The 12,950-nt window shown below is 36.2% G+C and overlaps 1 protein-coding gene and 1 long non-coding RNA gene across 6 annotated transcripts in view; one reads left to right on the forward strand and one right to left on the reverse strand.

Moving 5' to 3' along the window:
* Nucleotides 1–12,950, forward strand: part of LOC107651327 (uncharacterized) — a 54,047-nt gene that overhangs the window by 34,431 nt on the left and 6,666 nt on the right. The window lies entirely within an intron of this gene.
* LOC103096087 (interferon-inducible protein AIM2) overlaps nt 1–12,950 on the reverse strand; it is a 38,738-nt gene that overhangs the window by 7,178 nt on the left and 18,610 nt on the right. For 2 of the 3 annotated variants that reach the window (XM_016430284.2, XM_016430283.2), the window contains 4 exons: nt 11,190–11,461; nt 8,731–8,894; nt 8,217–8,285; nt 2,257–2,670 (listed from right to left, as the gene is read on the reverse strand). In XM_016430284.2, the coding sequence (XP_016285770.2) occupies nt 2,257–2,670; nt 8,217–8,285; nt 8,731–8,894; nt 11,190–11,442 (900 nt within the window). In that variant the 5' untranslated portion in view covers nt 11,443–11,461. Of the gene's footprint in view, nt 1–2,256; nt 2,671–8,216; nt 8,286–8,730; nt 8,895–11,189; nt 11,462–12,444; nt 12,613–12,950 lie in introns of all 3 variants that reach the window. The other variant, XM_016430281.2, reaches the window with a different exon arrangement.

Consider the following 12,950-nt stretch of genomic DNA (forward strand, 5'->3'; position numbering starts at 1 on the left):
GACCCCCATTGCCTAACCCTTACCACTCACTCTTATTCCTTAGAACCAATACCCAATATTGATTCTAAGACAGAAGGTAAGGTTTAAAAAAATGTTTGGTAATCTTTTAAAGCACAACCCACAATACTCCCAGGGCAACTTAAACTAGATTACATGTAATTGGGGATATTTAACAAATTAAATGAAAGTACAATAGAACACAGATAATGTTAATATTTGGTTTTCTAAGTCAATATGTGGCTACAGGGATAATTATGTGTGCTTTTGTGATCGCTGTTTCTGTTTGAGTTTGATACAATAGTCTTAAGGCACTATTATACATTTGTTATTGTAACTAACTGTGCTAAATAGCAGAAGCAGCTTACAGTCTAGTAGGGGGTAGCAAAACATACAGAGATAGCCATCATACAAAATATGTAAGTACATAAAGGAAATACTTCTAGGTTATCCATCAACTTACTGTTTTCCAAACCCTAATTCTTTGCTCCTCCTTCCTCTTCTCATATTAGTTTCTTTAAACTCTTATCCAGGCCATGAACTTTTCAATAAAATCACTCCAATTGTTCGCTTAACCCATTAAGCATCAGTTCTTAACACAGATGATATGAACAGTTATTTATACATAAAGTTAGTATGTTTACAGGAACATCCCAGAAGCAAAACAATGGAATATGGGCAAGTAAGTATAGCTGGGAAGCAGCACTTTTCTTTATTATTGCCTACTAGTTTCTAAGGAAAAACATTAAATTTAATTACTTCAAAAGTGGGGTGGAGGCCCCTGTAGAAGTGGGTTTAACCTTACTGGAGGTCTTTAAGCAGACAACCAGTAGTTGAGAAAGAGGTTGTTAAGAGTGGATTTCTTTTGAGGTAGGGGTGGATTAGATAACTTTTGAAGTCTCTTCTAACTTTAAGATTCTGTGACAATTAGAAGTTGTTGGAGATTGGAGCAGTATGTGAGATGAACTCTTGAGTCTGAAGACCAACCCAGCAATTAGCCATGTGATTTGGGGAATGTTGTATGCTTTTTTTCCCTTCTATTTCTGTATCTATGGTCTATAAGATGTAAGGCTTAGACTTGATAATTTCTCATTTCCATTTGAGTTTAAAATTTATCTGGTTCCTCACCAAGTAAAAGGTCTTCTACTAAGTCCAAGGAGATTACAACTTTAAAAAGTTCTAGAGCCACTGATGACTTGTCTAGCTAAACTGTTGAATCTAGTCTGGAGAATTCTGAGGAAGGATCTCTTATCTGTTTCCTTTCCTAGCTTTTACATCAATTATACACAAAGAGATATTGCCTTGGAAACCACTATTCAAGATGAAATAAAAAAGTCATTTAATATAGTTGAGGCTGGGAACAGAGATATAAAAATCATCAAAAAAGAGTGAGCTTAATGTGGAACATATTTACTCTTTTGTAAGCTACATCACAGTGGGTAGGAATGCTTATCCTTAGATCATAAAATGATGAGGTTTTCCATTGTATCTCTTTTGTAATAATTTGTACAATAAATTCCTTGGGATGGATTAGATAGTGAACATTTATCCTGCCTGTCCCACTTTATAATTTATCCAAACTGGCCTTCTTGCTGTTCCTCACATAAAACTTAATCTCCCATTTATCTGCCTTTCCACTGACTGTTCCCCATGCCTACAATGAATTCCCCCATCATTTATGCCTCATAAGATGAAACTCAAATATTACCTTTTATAGGAAGCCATTCCTGATTCCATTAATTACTGGTGGCTTCCTCCTAAACTACCTTGTATTTTATCTACTTTGTAGTTTCTTATGCATTTATTCTCTACATATACACATATCTATCTCTATCTCTATCTCTATCTCTGTCTCTGTCTCTATACGTTTTGTCTCCTTCAGCATAAGGTCCTGGTGAACTGGCATTGTTTCATTTATTGTATTTGTATCCTAGCACCTAACACATGGTACATAGCAAGCATTCAAAAATATTTATTGGTTCATTAGTTGATTAACCTAGACCTCTGACCCTAAACCATCTTAAGCAGACAATTAGCCTCTTCAAGGTTTCTAGGGAATGAAGGCATAGGCATATAGAATAGAGGTTAAATCTGTTGGCATGCCCAATTCATACTCTATGGGTACCTATTATGGGGGCACAGTGAGTGACTTTACTCAAAAGTTTTCTCAGGTAATGGCAATGCCTTGGTTAAGTCATATATTTGAGTTGAAATTTTTAGAATATTTTTTTCCTCTTCCTACAAAAGTATGAAACTTACCTTATTAATCTCATAGACACCATCCACATAGATTCTCTCTTTTTTATTTTTAAGCTTTAAAAGACTTTGGATCTTTGGGGTCTGAGATGCTTTTCTGATGATGTTTTGGGGGACTTCCATTTCTCCGTTAGCACCCAAATCTATCACTTTGGAGGATTTGTTTACTTCTAGGAAACCACTCTTCCAAAAACCTTTTGATATCTCAATGACATTTTTTTGCTTGAAGTATTTCTTGGCATCAACGTTGAGAACCTTCACCCGTATGAATTCATGCTCATTTGCCACAGTAGCATGAAACATTGTTTTCTTTTTTTCTTTAGTTTCATACTCAAATATCTCTTTCACTTTGAGCACCTTCATGCCAACAGGCATTGTCTGGGGCCTATATTCTCTTCCAGTTTCAGGTTCTGTTTTCTGGTCAGGAAAAAAGACATCAGAGCAAAGACATGAGATAACATGCCCCTTTAGGGGAGACCTTAGCCACTTTGTTAAATACCAAGAAACCAGCATCCATATAGCATGAGATAACTGGAATGGAGTTAATGCAAAGCAGGGGAAATTGATTAGGGGATCAGAATTATTTCCGTTAGAAGACAAGACTGATAGAACATTCAATAAGATATGTATTTTTAAGTGTGTGATAGAGATAACATCACTGCCAATTAGATGCCATAACCACTTGAAAATGTGGACAGAACATGCTACATAGTTTATAGAAACTTTCATCCTCATGAGTATGGAGGACAGAAAAATTTTTTTTCCTTCACTCACACTCTTTACAGATTCTTCCCTTCAATGTGGCTTGCCCCTATATGAATAATCATGCCCCTTGCAAGAAATGGAGATAAGTCATCAGCCAGTGACAGGATTGACAGGAGAGGCTGAGATTGCTTATTTTTCTCTATTCTATCCCATAACAAAATGACATGCCCTTTTAAGTAGAATGGACTTAATTCAACATTTTAAGGATTGGTGATCTCTTTTGTGTAAGTATTCCCTTTACTGATACAACCACAATTTTTGTGTTTTAATAGGTGGTCTTGGAAAAATGCTCTGGCAGAAAAATAGTTACCACCTGGCAATGTACCTTTCTGAGATGAATAGGCTGTTCCTTGGATAACAGACATGTAGTCCTTTTCTGGCCTCTTCCTTCTAGAAAGCCTTTTCTAATAAAAATAATCTGCTAGAGTGTGGTCTCTACTGATATAGCCTGTGAAAAATTCTGCACTATATTGAGGTGATAGTGAAAGGCAGTAGAAATGGTGAAAAGAATAATAGATTTGTTGTCAAAAAGATCTGGGTTCAAATCCCATCCTTTCTTATATTAAAAGGAACTCCCCTAACAGTGACTGACAAGTAAAGTTGGGAACAATGAGTCACTGGATCAATATATCTTTCAATACCTACCTGAGTGTCCATAGGTAAGTAATTAAACTTTTCTTGCTGGGAGCCATCAAGCCACAATGTCTTGACACAGTCACTCGTGGAAGCCAGGAGATCACAAAGTGACTCCTTGGTAGGATGGAATCACACACTCATCCCCCTCTGTGTGACTTCTCTCACTAAAATCCCCTTATTATTGGAATTGCTTTTACTTAGCCCCAAGAAAAATAGATCAGAGCAACATGCTTGCAGGGTTAATACAGTTGTCCCACTCTGTCCCCCCTAGAATATTGCCAAGAGATTTTGCTATTCTCATGTACCCACTTAGATAGGACCCTCATTTCTAGGAATAAAAACTTCTGGCAAATCTGCGCTCAGAATTCCCCAACCTAAATCTGGGTCATGTTGATTCTACCCTCTGACCCCACAGCATTTTCTGAGTCCCAGTTTCCTTATCTATAAAATGGGGGTAATAATACCTTTAGAATTCCCCCAAAGGAGGTATGATCTAATATGACAATGTAAGTAATTCACTTGAACTTCACATTGTCCATCATTATTCATATAGATCTTTAAGTTTTGTAAAGGGCATTATGTTGATTATATCATTTGGGGCATCAGGTGGTACATTAGTGGATGTTTGTGATGTGTATCATGGACAAAACACCCTTTTTTGTGTGGCTAATCACTGAACACCCAGAGAGGTACAGGATTATCCTGTCTACTGTGAGGACCTAGTTAAGAATTGAAATAGCTACCTGCCTTTAAAGAGCTTACAAGAAAATGACAAAGAAATATCTATGTAGGAAATATTATATATATATATATATTTGTATAGATAGATAGATAGTAAATATGCATTTTTCATTATTTCCATAATCAGAGCCATCCCTAGGACACTATGTGCATCAAGGGCATTGTCCCAGAAGATTACAGTCAGATCCTCACTCCCATAACAGTATTTCAGATATTTGAGCAGTCTTTTAGCAAAGCAGTAGCTAGATAGAAAGATGACAGTAGCTCCATGCTCTTGTGCTGAGAAAAGCCCCAGGCTCCCAGAGGTACAACTATTTCACATACCTGTCTGAACCATGGCCAAGATAGTTTTTCTCTTTCAGAAGAATAGAGGTAAACCTGTACCTCCCCTTTATCCCCAGAAATGGGCCATCAAATAGAATGGGGAGGTAGGAATAGTTCCAGTTGACTCTTCTGAACCTTGTCTCTAATTTGCCTTTCCTTCTAATATTAACAATCTGTTTTGGTCTAGACCTGAAATAGATCTCTTGTCCTCTAGATGGTTTGCTGAACTGACTTCTTTATCCACTGGTCATTTTATAAGACCAAGTCCTTTGTGGAGGGCTAGAGGCTGAAGCACTAAACTCCAAGAACTTTCCTTTATAGAAGGTTAGACCTAGACTTTCCAGCTAACTCCATTTTTCCATCTGCATTTGGCTTCCTTTGAATTTCAAGGAACATGAAGGTCCAAAGAAGAGCAGAGACTCCCCCATTGTCCCTCTTCTACATTCCTTTTGCATATCTTGCTTCATTATATTATGAACTCCTTGAAGGCAGGAATTGTCTTTTCTTTTCTTATTTATTTAACCAGCACTAAGTATAGTGTTAGGTGTATAATAGGTATATAATAAATGCCTGTTGAATTGAATTAAATTGTTGCTGATCTTTCATTCTTTGTTTATTTCTGCTAATTTGGCATTAGCCATTTATCATTGTTCTAGTAGGGTAATGCAATTTTAGCAAACCATTGAACAAAATCTCTCCTGCTCTTCTTAGGGAGAAGAGAGTAAGGCACAAAACTTCCTTAGAATAAAAGCTACCCCTATGTGAAACCTGTTATCCTAGTAAATTACTTTTCATTATGAGGCTTTAAGCAAAATCTGTGTATCCACAGTCATAAGATCACAGATTTAGATTATTTAGACAAACCCCCTCAGTTTACAAAGATTAAACATGAGGCTTATTTACATGACTTACCCAAAGTCAAACAAGTAACAAATGGTAGGGACACAATTTGAACCCAGTTCCTAAGATTTAAAGTGTGGATTGTGTTAGATAGCCTCAAAAATCTTTCCCAACATTTTGTGATTCTGTGAAATTAAAATGAAACTGGAGGACAGAGTGTGGTAGGCGGGAACAAATATTTAAATGTCTACTATGTACCAGGCCTTGTAGTAAATAAAAACTTTACAGATATTTCATTCATTCTTCATAACAACTCTGGGAGTTAGATGCCATTTTTATACCCATTTTTATTGTTGAGGAAACCAAGGCAAAACCAAGGCTAACACAATCAGTTAGTGTCTGAGGCTAGATTTTAACTAGGGTCTTTCTGGATCCACGTTCAATATGAAGGGCAATATAATAGGGTAATATATCTCAAAATAGAAAAGAATCTACCCAAAATAATATGTAACCATGATTCAGGATACTATACTTAGAGATATCTATGGATCTGCAAGTCTCAGGGCCTAGGAAATCACTGATTTTTCAGTATATCATGCCCACCAAAACATTCCCATCATTGTTAATGCAAAAGAAGCAAGACTTCTCATCTTGGACACACACACATATGATCAACGTGTTGATTTGTTTTGCTTGTCTATAATGACCTCTTTCAAAGGATGGACAAAGAGGATTGTCAGTAAAAAGAGAGTGATGATTAAAAAATGATAAAAGATCTTTAACAAGACCATTATTTAAAAAAAAAAACAGAATTAAAGTCAAGCTCACTGGCAGATACTATTGTTTTCTTAAGCATTTGGGGCATTTCCCTCTTTAAGTACTTTGATGTTTTTCTAGTTCTCTGAAATCTTTCAAGGATCACTGACAGTTTAGTAATCCCATCTAGTAGTTCTTTCAGAACATCAGATGCATAATTCTGAGCCTAGTAATTTGATCTCATCAGTGGCAGCTATCTGCTGTCTCATTTCAGTTTTCAGTTCCCTATTAGTGATTTCAATTCTAGACTTTCCAGTGCTAAGATGGAATCCATAAATTTAGCAGGTCCTTTCCTCAGTGGAAGTCTTTTAAGCAAAGGCTGCATGGATGTTGTTTTAGGAATGTTGAGGTGATGACTAATTTTCAGGTTAGAGTTGGACTCAATGGTTATAAGGCTTTTTTTTTCCCCCAACTCTAAAATTTTGTTGTTCTGTAATTATTTTCCTTGGCAAAGAAAACAGGGCAAAGTAAGAATCTCACAGTTCTGTCTTCTCTTTTTTTTTTTGCCAGTTACCACTTCACCTGCCTTAAGGGCTTTTTATGAATCTCCTCCTGTCCCCAACATATCTAAAAACACAAAGTCACTCCTTTTTCTTGTCCTTGGGATTCTTCATAAACCTTAAGTCATTCTAAGTAGCATCCCAAACACTATTTCAGAGACCTAGGTCATTCTTTTCTTACTTGCTTCTACTACTTTTGCCATTTAAAAATTTCTTTTAAAAAATCTCTATTGATCAGTGAGTTTTTGTACTTATACTGTACTCTAGAAATTTTCACTTTTCTTCTTCAATTCAATTCAATTAAACAGATTACTTCTTAAGTATCTACTATGAGTAAAGCATTGTGTTATATTTTAAGACCTGGTCCAGAAATCCAAATAATTTACTATAAGATATCATTATTTTAACCAGATGTTCATTTCCCAAATTTGCATTTGTCTCCTGAAGTCCTTACTCTTGTAGTTGGGGTAGGGAGGAATTAATCAGGAGCACCATGATTAAATTCCTTCCAACTACATCTTTATTTGGCATCATTTACAAAAGCAACATCTGTGCTGCTGAAGTCTAAAGTTTCTTGACCAGACAGAATTTCATCTGGAGACATACAGATTTTTGCTATTCTGTCATTTCAGTTGTGGGATACTTCATGACCTCATTTGAGGTTTTCTTAGCAAAGATACTGGAGTGGTTTGCCATTTCCTTTTCCAGCTCATTTTACAGATGAGGAGACTGAGGCCAAAAGGGGTATGACTTGCACATGGCTACACAGCTAGTAAGTGTCCAAGGCTAGATTTGAATGCAGGTTATCCTGAATATCCTGGGCACTCCAACTACTATGCCATCTAGTTGTTCCAAATATACATATATTACACATACAAGTATATGTGCACACACACACGAATATCCATGGAAATTTTTATCTAAAATATATATACATTTATATATGACATTTTTTGTGTGTGATTGCACACTATAATTACTAAGCTTTCTTTGAGCTTTATATGATCTTATTACATTCGTAAATAAGTCGAAAGGAAGGACTGGCTCATGTAATAGGTGGATTGAAGAGGTCTCTGAAAACATAAACATGTGTAGGAATACTTGTCTGGTTTACTTAAAGACCTTTTGTCCAGGGAATGAATGAGATAATCTCTTGGGTTTCAACAGAGTATTATGAAAGAGAGGCAGATACAAAGGAAAAGTAGGAAGATGAAGCTTTGGTTAAGGATGAGATGAGGTGAACAGGATGAGAACTGGAGAGTGAGGCAATCCCTATCTGTGTGAACTGTTCTCATAGGTTCTAAAATGTTCTCTCACTAAGTGAAAAGCCATTTATTATACCTGGTGGGATACTTCCGATAGCTTCCTCTTTTTGCTTTCTGGCTTCTCCTCAGTTGTCGCTTTTGTTCTCTGGGGGAAAAAAAAAAAGGTTTGTTGTAATTAGGGAGTGATTACCATAAGGTCACTGATTTAGACTTGGAAGAGAACTTAGAGGTCACTGAGCCCAACTACAGTAACTGAGGAAAAGGGGTATTTTTCAAATACTGTCAGCTTAAGAGGTCATAAGGTCCTTCTGTGACTTCAGGGGGTCACAATATAGAAATTGTATAGGAATTAGTGATGAGAAGGACCTCTGCAATTGATGAGTGATGCAATTGATCAGTCCTGTAACATCCCATCATCTTCCTTCCCCCATGTTTCACATCCCTCTCCGTCAATCCTCCTGTTGTCTTTCATTTTACATCTGGAACTTAATGAAGAAGAAAAGACCCCAGGTAGCAACAATGAGAGGAGAATCATAGCAGAGACAACAGCTTTGTCTACTGATTGAAGATCTTGACGTCCTATATTATACCTTTGCACCACAATTTTTCTTTGACTCATCATTGAGTTTCAGACTATCTTTCTTGGTCAGCTGAGGGTTAACACTATTTTTGCCATCAGAAGGTTTTCTCGTTTGGGCCTGATTTTTCCTTTTTGTTGGCTTCTTCTCATTTTCCTTTTTCAGTTTCTTAAGGACTGGTTCAAGAACAAGAAAAATGATAGGTTAACTGAAAGGAATCATTTTTGGATAATTGATGAATTCATCCATTTCTCAAGTAACTTTCTTGTGTGGTGCTTTATAGTTATAGAATGTTCTATAGGTACTATCTCATTTGATTTTCATGATAACTGTTAGGCAAGCAAGATATTATTATCCCATTTTGCAAAGGAGGGAGGAAAGTGAGGCTCAAAGAAGCTAAATAACTTGCTTGCTAAGGGTTATATAGTAAATAGCAAAGCCTCGTTCCAGATGTTCTGATGTCCTTGTTCAATATTCTTTCTATTATATTATTCTGTTTCGTATATATTATGAATCTGTATGTGTGCATATAATATATAATAATATTTATATTTATATAATATCTAACATTGACATGATGCTTTAAGATTTGCAAGGTATTTTACATATATAACCTCATTTGATCCTTACAGTAATCCTGAGATTGATGTCATTACCCCCTGTTTTACATACAATGAAGGAGGTTGAGGGATGTTGAGTAACTTATCAATGTCACAGAAATAATAAATATCAGAGCTTGATTTGAACTCAGGTCTTTCTGGCCTCATCCACTCCACCATCTAACTATCCTATGGAAACTGACCTCCAAATATAGACTCATCTACACAACATGTCATATCATTGTACAATTGATGTGATAGATTTGTAGCCTGAACTTCAGAAATGACTGCCCATGTTTTCTGACTACCTGTTCCTATGTGTGTTCCTATAAGTCTTAACACATTTGGGAAAATGAGGTATGCTGGCCCTCATAATAATAGCTAGCAATTATATAGCACTTGCTATGTGCCAGCACATTTGCAAAGTGCTTTACTGATATCTCATTTGTTCCAGTGAGTCAGATAATTCACATGGAAGGAGTTTTTCCTACCTGACCACCCTTTGGATAACCTGATTCCCATTTTCATTGACATAATGTATCAGATGCAGTCAAAGTATTGGCCCTTGAATTCTATCTCTTCAGATCCTTTTGCTATCTAGAATATAGACTCTTTTCTATCATTGTCCAATAATTTGTATTCATGGACTAGTTTCTGATCTGGATAATTTCCTAGATTCATAGACCAAAGATAACAGCCCTAGCAGGGGCAGCTAGGTGGCACAGTGTGTTAGAATTGAAGTCAGAAAAATAGGTTCAAATCTTAATTCTGATACTTTCTATCTGATCTTGTAGAAGTCAGTTAGCTTCTCTCAGTCTCAGTTTCTTCATCTATAAAATGGAGATAATAATAGCACCTACTTCCCAGAGTTGTGAGGATCAGATGATATGTCACATATGTGAAGCTTTGCAACTTTAAAGTGCCATGTAAATACTTGCTATGATAATGTATATTACATAATCATTTATTAGATTATATTATTTATGATATAATATACATCATCTAAAATTATATGCGATAATATATATTTGTAGACTATAATAAAATAGATCATGTAATATAACAGGTTATTAAAATATCATTCACATACTAATAGCATCATCATAATTTCATCTTGGAATTGGAGGGGTCCTAGGTGGGTTATTTCTGGATTTGATACAGTGCCAGACTATTTGAGGGCTTTTGGGAACTTGAGCACAGCAAGAAAAGGAGAGCCATGGGATGGTCTTACCCAAAGTAAAAACTGCATCAGCCTTTTCTTTCATTCCTAAGTGACTCCTTCCTAAGCTTTGCCAGCACAGTGTGGTGGAATGAGTCAAAAGACCTGGCTTTGAGTTCTCTACTACTACTTAGTTGCAGTGTGACTTTAAGAAAGTCATTTCCTAGGTACAGCCCTCTTTGTTCAGCTGAAAAAAAATGAGTAGGTAAGACTTAAGTAATTCTAAGATGCAATTCAGATCCAGCACTCTGAAATGTTTGGAATTTTTCTGGCTTCTGGGAACAGAGTGCCAGACTCCCAGATGCTCATATCTCCTGGATTGCTATGTGTAGTTACTGCCATCTTGTGGCTATGTTTGAGAACTTGACCCTTCCCAGTGACAATCTGGCAGCTGATGAGACTTCAAAAAACGAAAAAGAATTATAGAATGCTGGAGCTAGAATAGACTTTAAAGAATCGTCAAGCATCAACCTCACATCTTGTAGATGAGTGGTAATAACTTGATGAAGGGCACAATTAAGTAAATAGCAGAAATGGGACTCACAGACAGGTCTCTTGACTTTTAGTCCAATTTTCTTTTCACTGAATCCTCTGCCTCTCACTTTGAAAAGAAGCATAACCTAAAATGAAGCAGGAGTCTACTATTCAATTACCTTCTTCTTTTTGTTCTTTATACTTCTTAGCAGTTTCATTAAGGTTCATCTTTTTTAATATTTCAATGAACTTGTTCATAAAAGAGGGACAAGGAAGCTGTTTTTTCATACATGTAGCTAGATCAATTCTATCAAGATTGTGAACTCTCATCATCAAACAATCATTACTTAAAAAGAATTTAAATTTTTTAAAGTCCTCATTTTGCAGCTCTTCTAATCCACTCAGCAAAATTTCCCCAAATTTTTTATTCATCTCTTCAGTTGATTTTAGTCTGTAGGAGAAAACAAAACATTTAGGGTCTTATCTTGAACTTTCTTATTTCTATTTAAGCCTCCCACAGGATCCCCTTCTCAATCCTCTCAGCTGAAGATGACCTCTCCTAATTAATAGATAAAATTAAAACCATTTATGAGTACTCCTTCTTCTTTCCTTATCTCACATCACTCATCACTTCTTCCCAATCACACATCACATCACTCACATTCTCCCTAATATTTTCTTCACTTGAGACTCTGATAATGAGGTAGCCCCTCTCTTTGCCAAGACCAATGCCTCTACACGAATCCTTGGTGTCCTATCTCTTCCTATTTTCTCCAGCAAATTGTTCTTCTATTATCCATTTCCTCTCCTCTCTTCCTCTCCTTTTTTCTCTTCTCCCTCCCTCCATCTGTCCTTCTTTCTCCCTCTGTCTATCTCTGTCTTTCTCTATCCCCCCATCTAAAGATTCCTCCAGTGCTTAAAAACATAATCATTTCCTCCCAACCTTAAAAACAATGTCACTTGATCAAACCATCCCTTGATAGCTTTCCTCCCTTTTCTATACTAAATTTGAGAAGTATATCTACATAAGTCCTCTATTTCCTATCTTTTTATCAGCCCTTTTTAATATGATTACTGACTCCATCCTTCAATGGGAAAATATTCTGTTCAAAGTTATTAATATGCTGATAATAACTAAACCCAATGAATTTCCCCAATTGTCATTTTTTATCTCTGCAGCATGTGACACTATTAATGACTTCTCCATTAAGTTCTCATGATAATGCTCATTCCTGGATCTCCTTCTATTTACTTGACTGCTTCCTCTCAATTTCTTTTTATAGTTTTTCATCCATGCCATACACACTAATCATATTCTCTCACGATCTGCTTAGGACCTTTATTCTTTTCACTCTATATACTTTAGTTGTTGATCTCACCAGATCCCAGAATTTCATTATCATCTCTTTGAAGATAATTTCTAGATTTAGATACCTAATCACAGTCCTTCTTCCCAGCTTCATCATCAGCTGCCTTTTGGTTATCTTGAACTGCATGTCCCCTTAGAAATGCTCTGAGGGTTTGCTTGTGACCCTTGCTCTTTTCACTCGATATTACTTCATTTGGTGATGTCATCAAGTCCCATGGGTTCAATTATCAACCCTATGAAGAGAATACCTAGATAGATATCCAACCCCCATATTTGACTTCAGCCTCAATCCTACATCACTAGCTGTCTTTTGGAGGTCTTGAACTGCATATCCCTTAGAAATTTTAGACTTAACATATCCAACACAGAAGTTTTTATCTTTGCCCTAAATCTCTCCCTCATCTAAATTTCCTTATTGCCATCAAGAGCATGTCATCTTCCTAATTACCCAAGCTCTCAACTTCAGAGTTATCCTTAGAAGCTACCTCTTACCCCACATACCCAATCTGTTGCCAAATCTTATTATTTCCACCTTCACAACATTTCTAGAATATTACCACTTCTTACTTAA

This window comes from Monodelphis domestica, chromosome 2 (genome assembly GCF_027887165.1).
Source record: "Monodelphis domestica isolate mMonDom1 chromosome 2, mMonDom1.pri, whole genome shotgun sequence".
Classification (NCBI taxonomy): Eukaryota; Metazoa; Chordata; class Mammalia; order Didelphimorphia; family Didelphidae; genus Monodelphis; species Monodelphis domestica.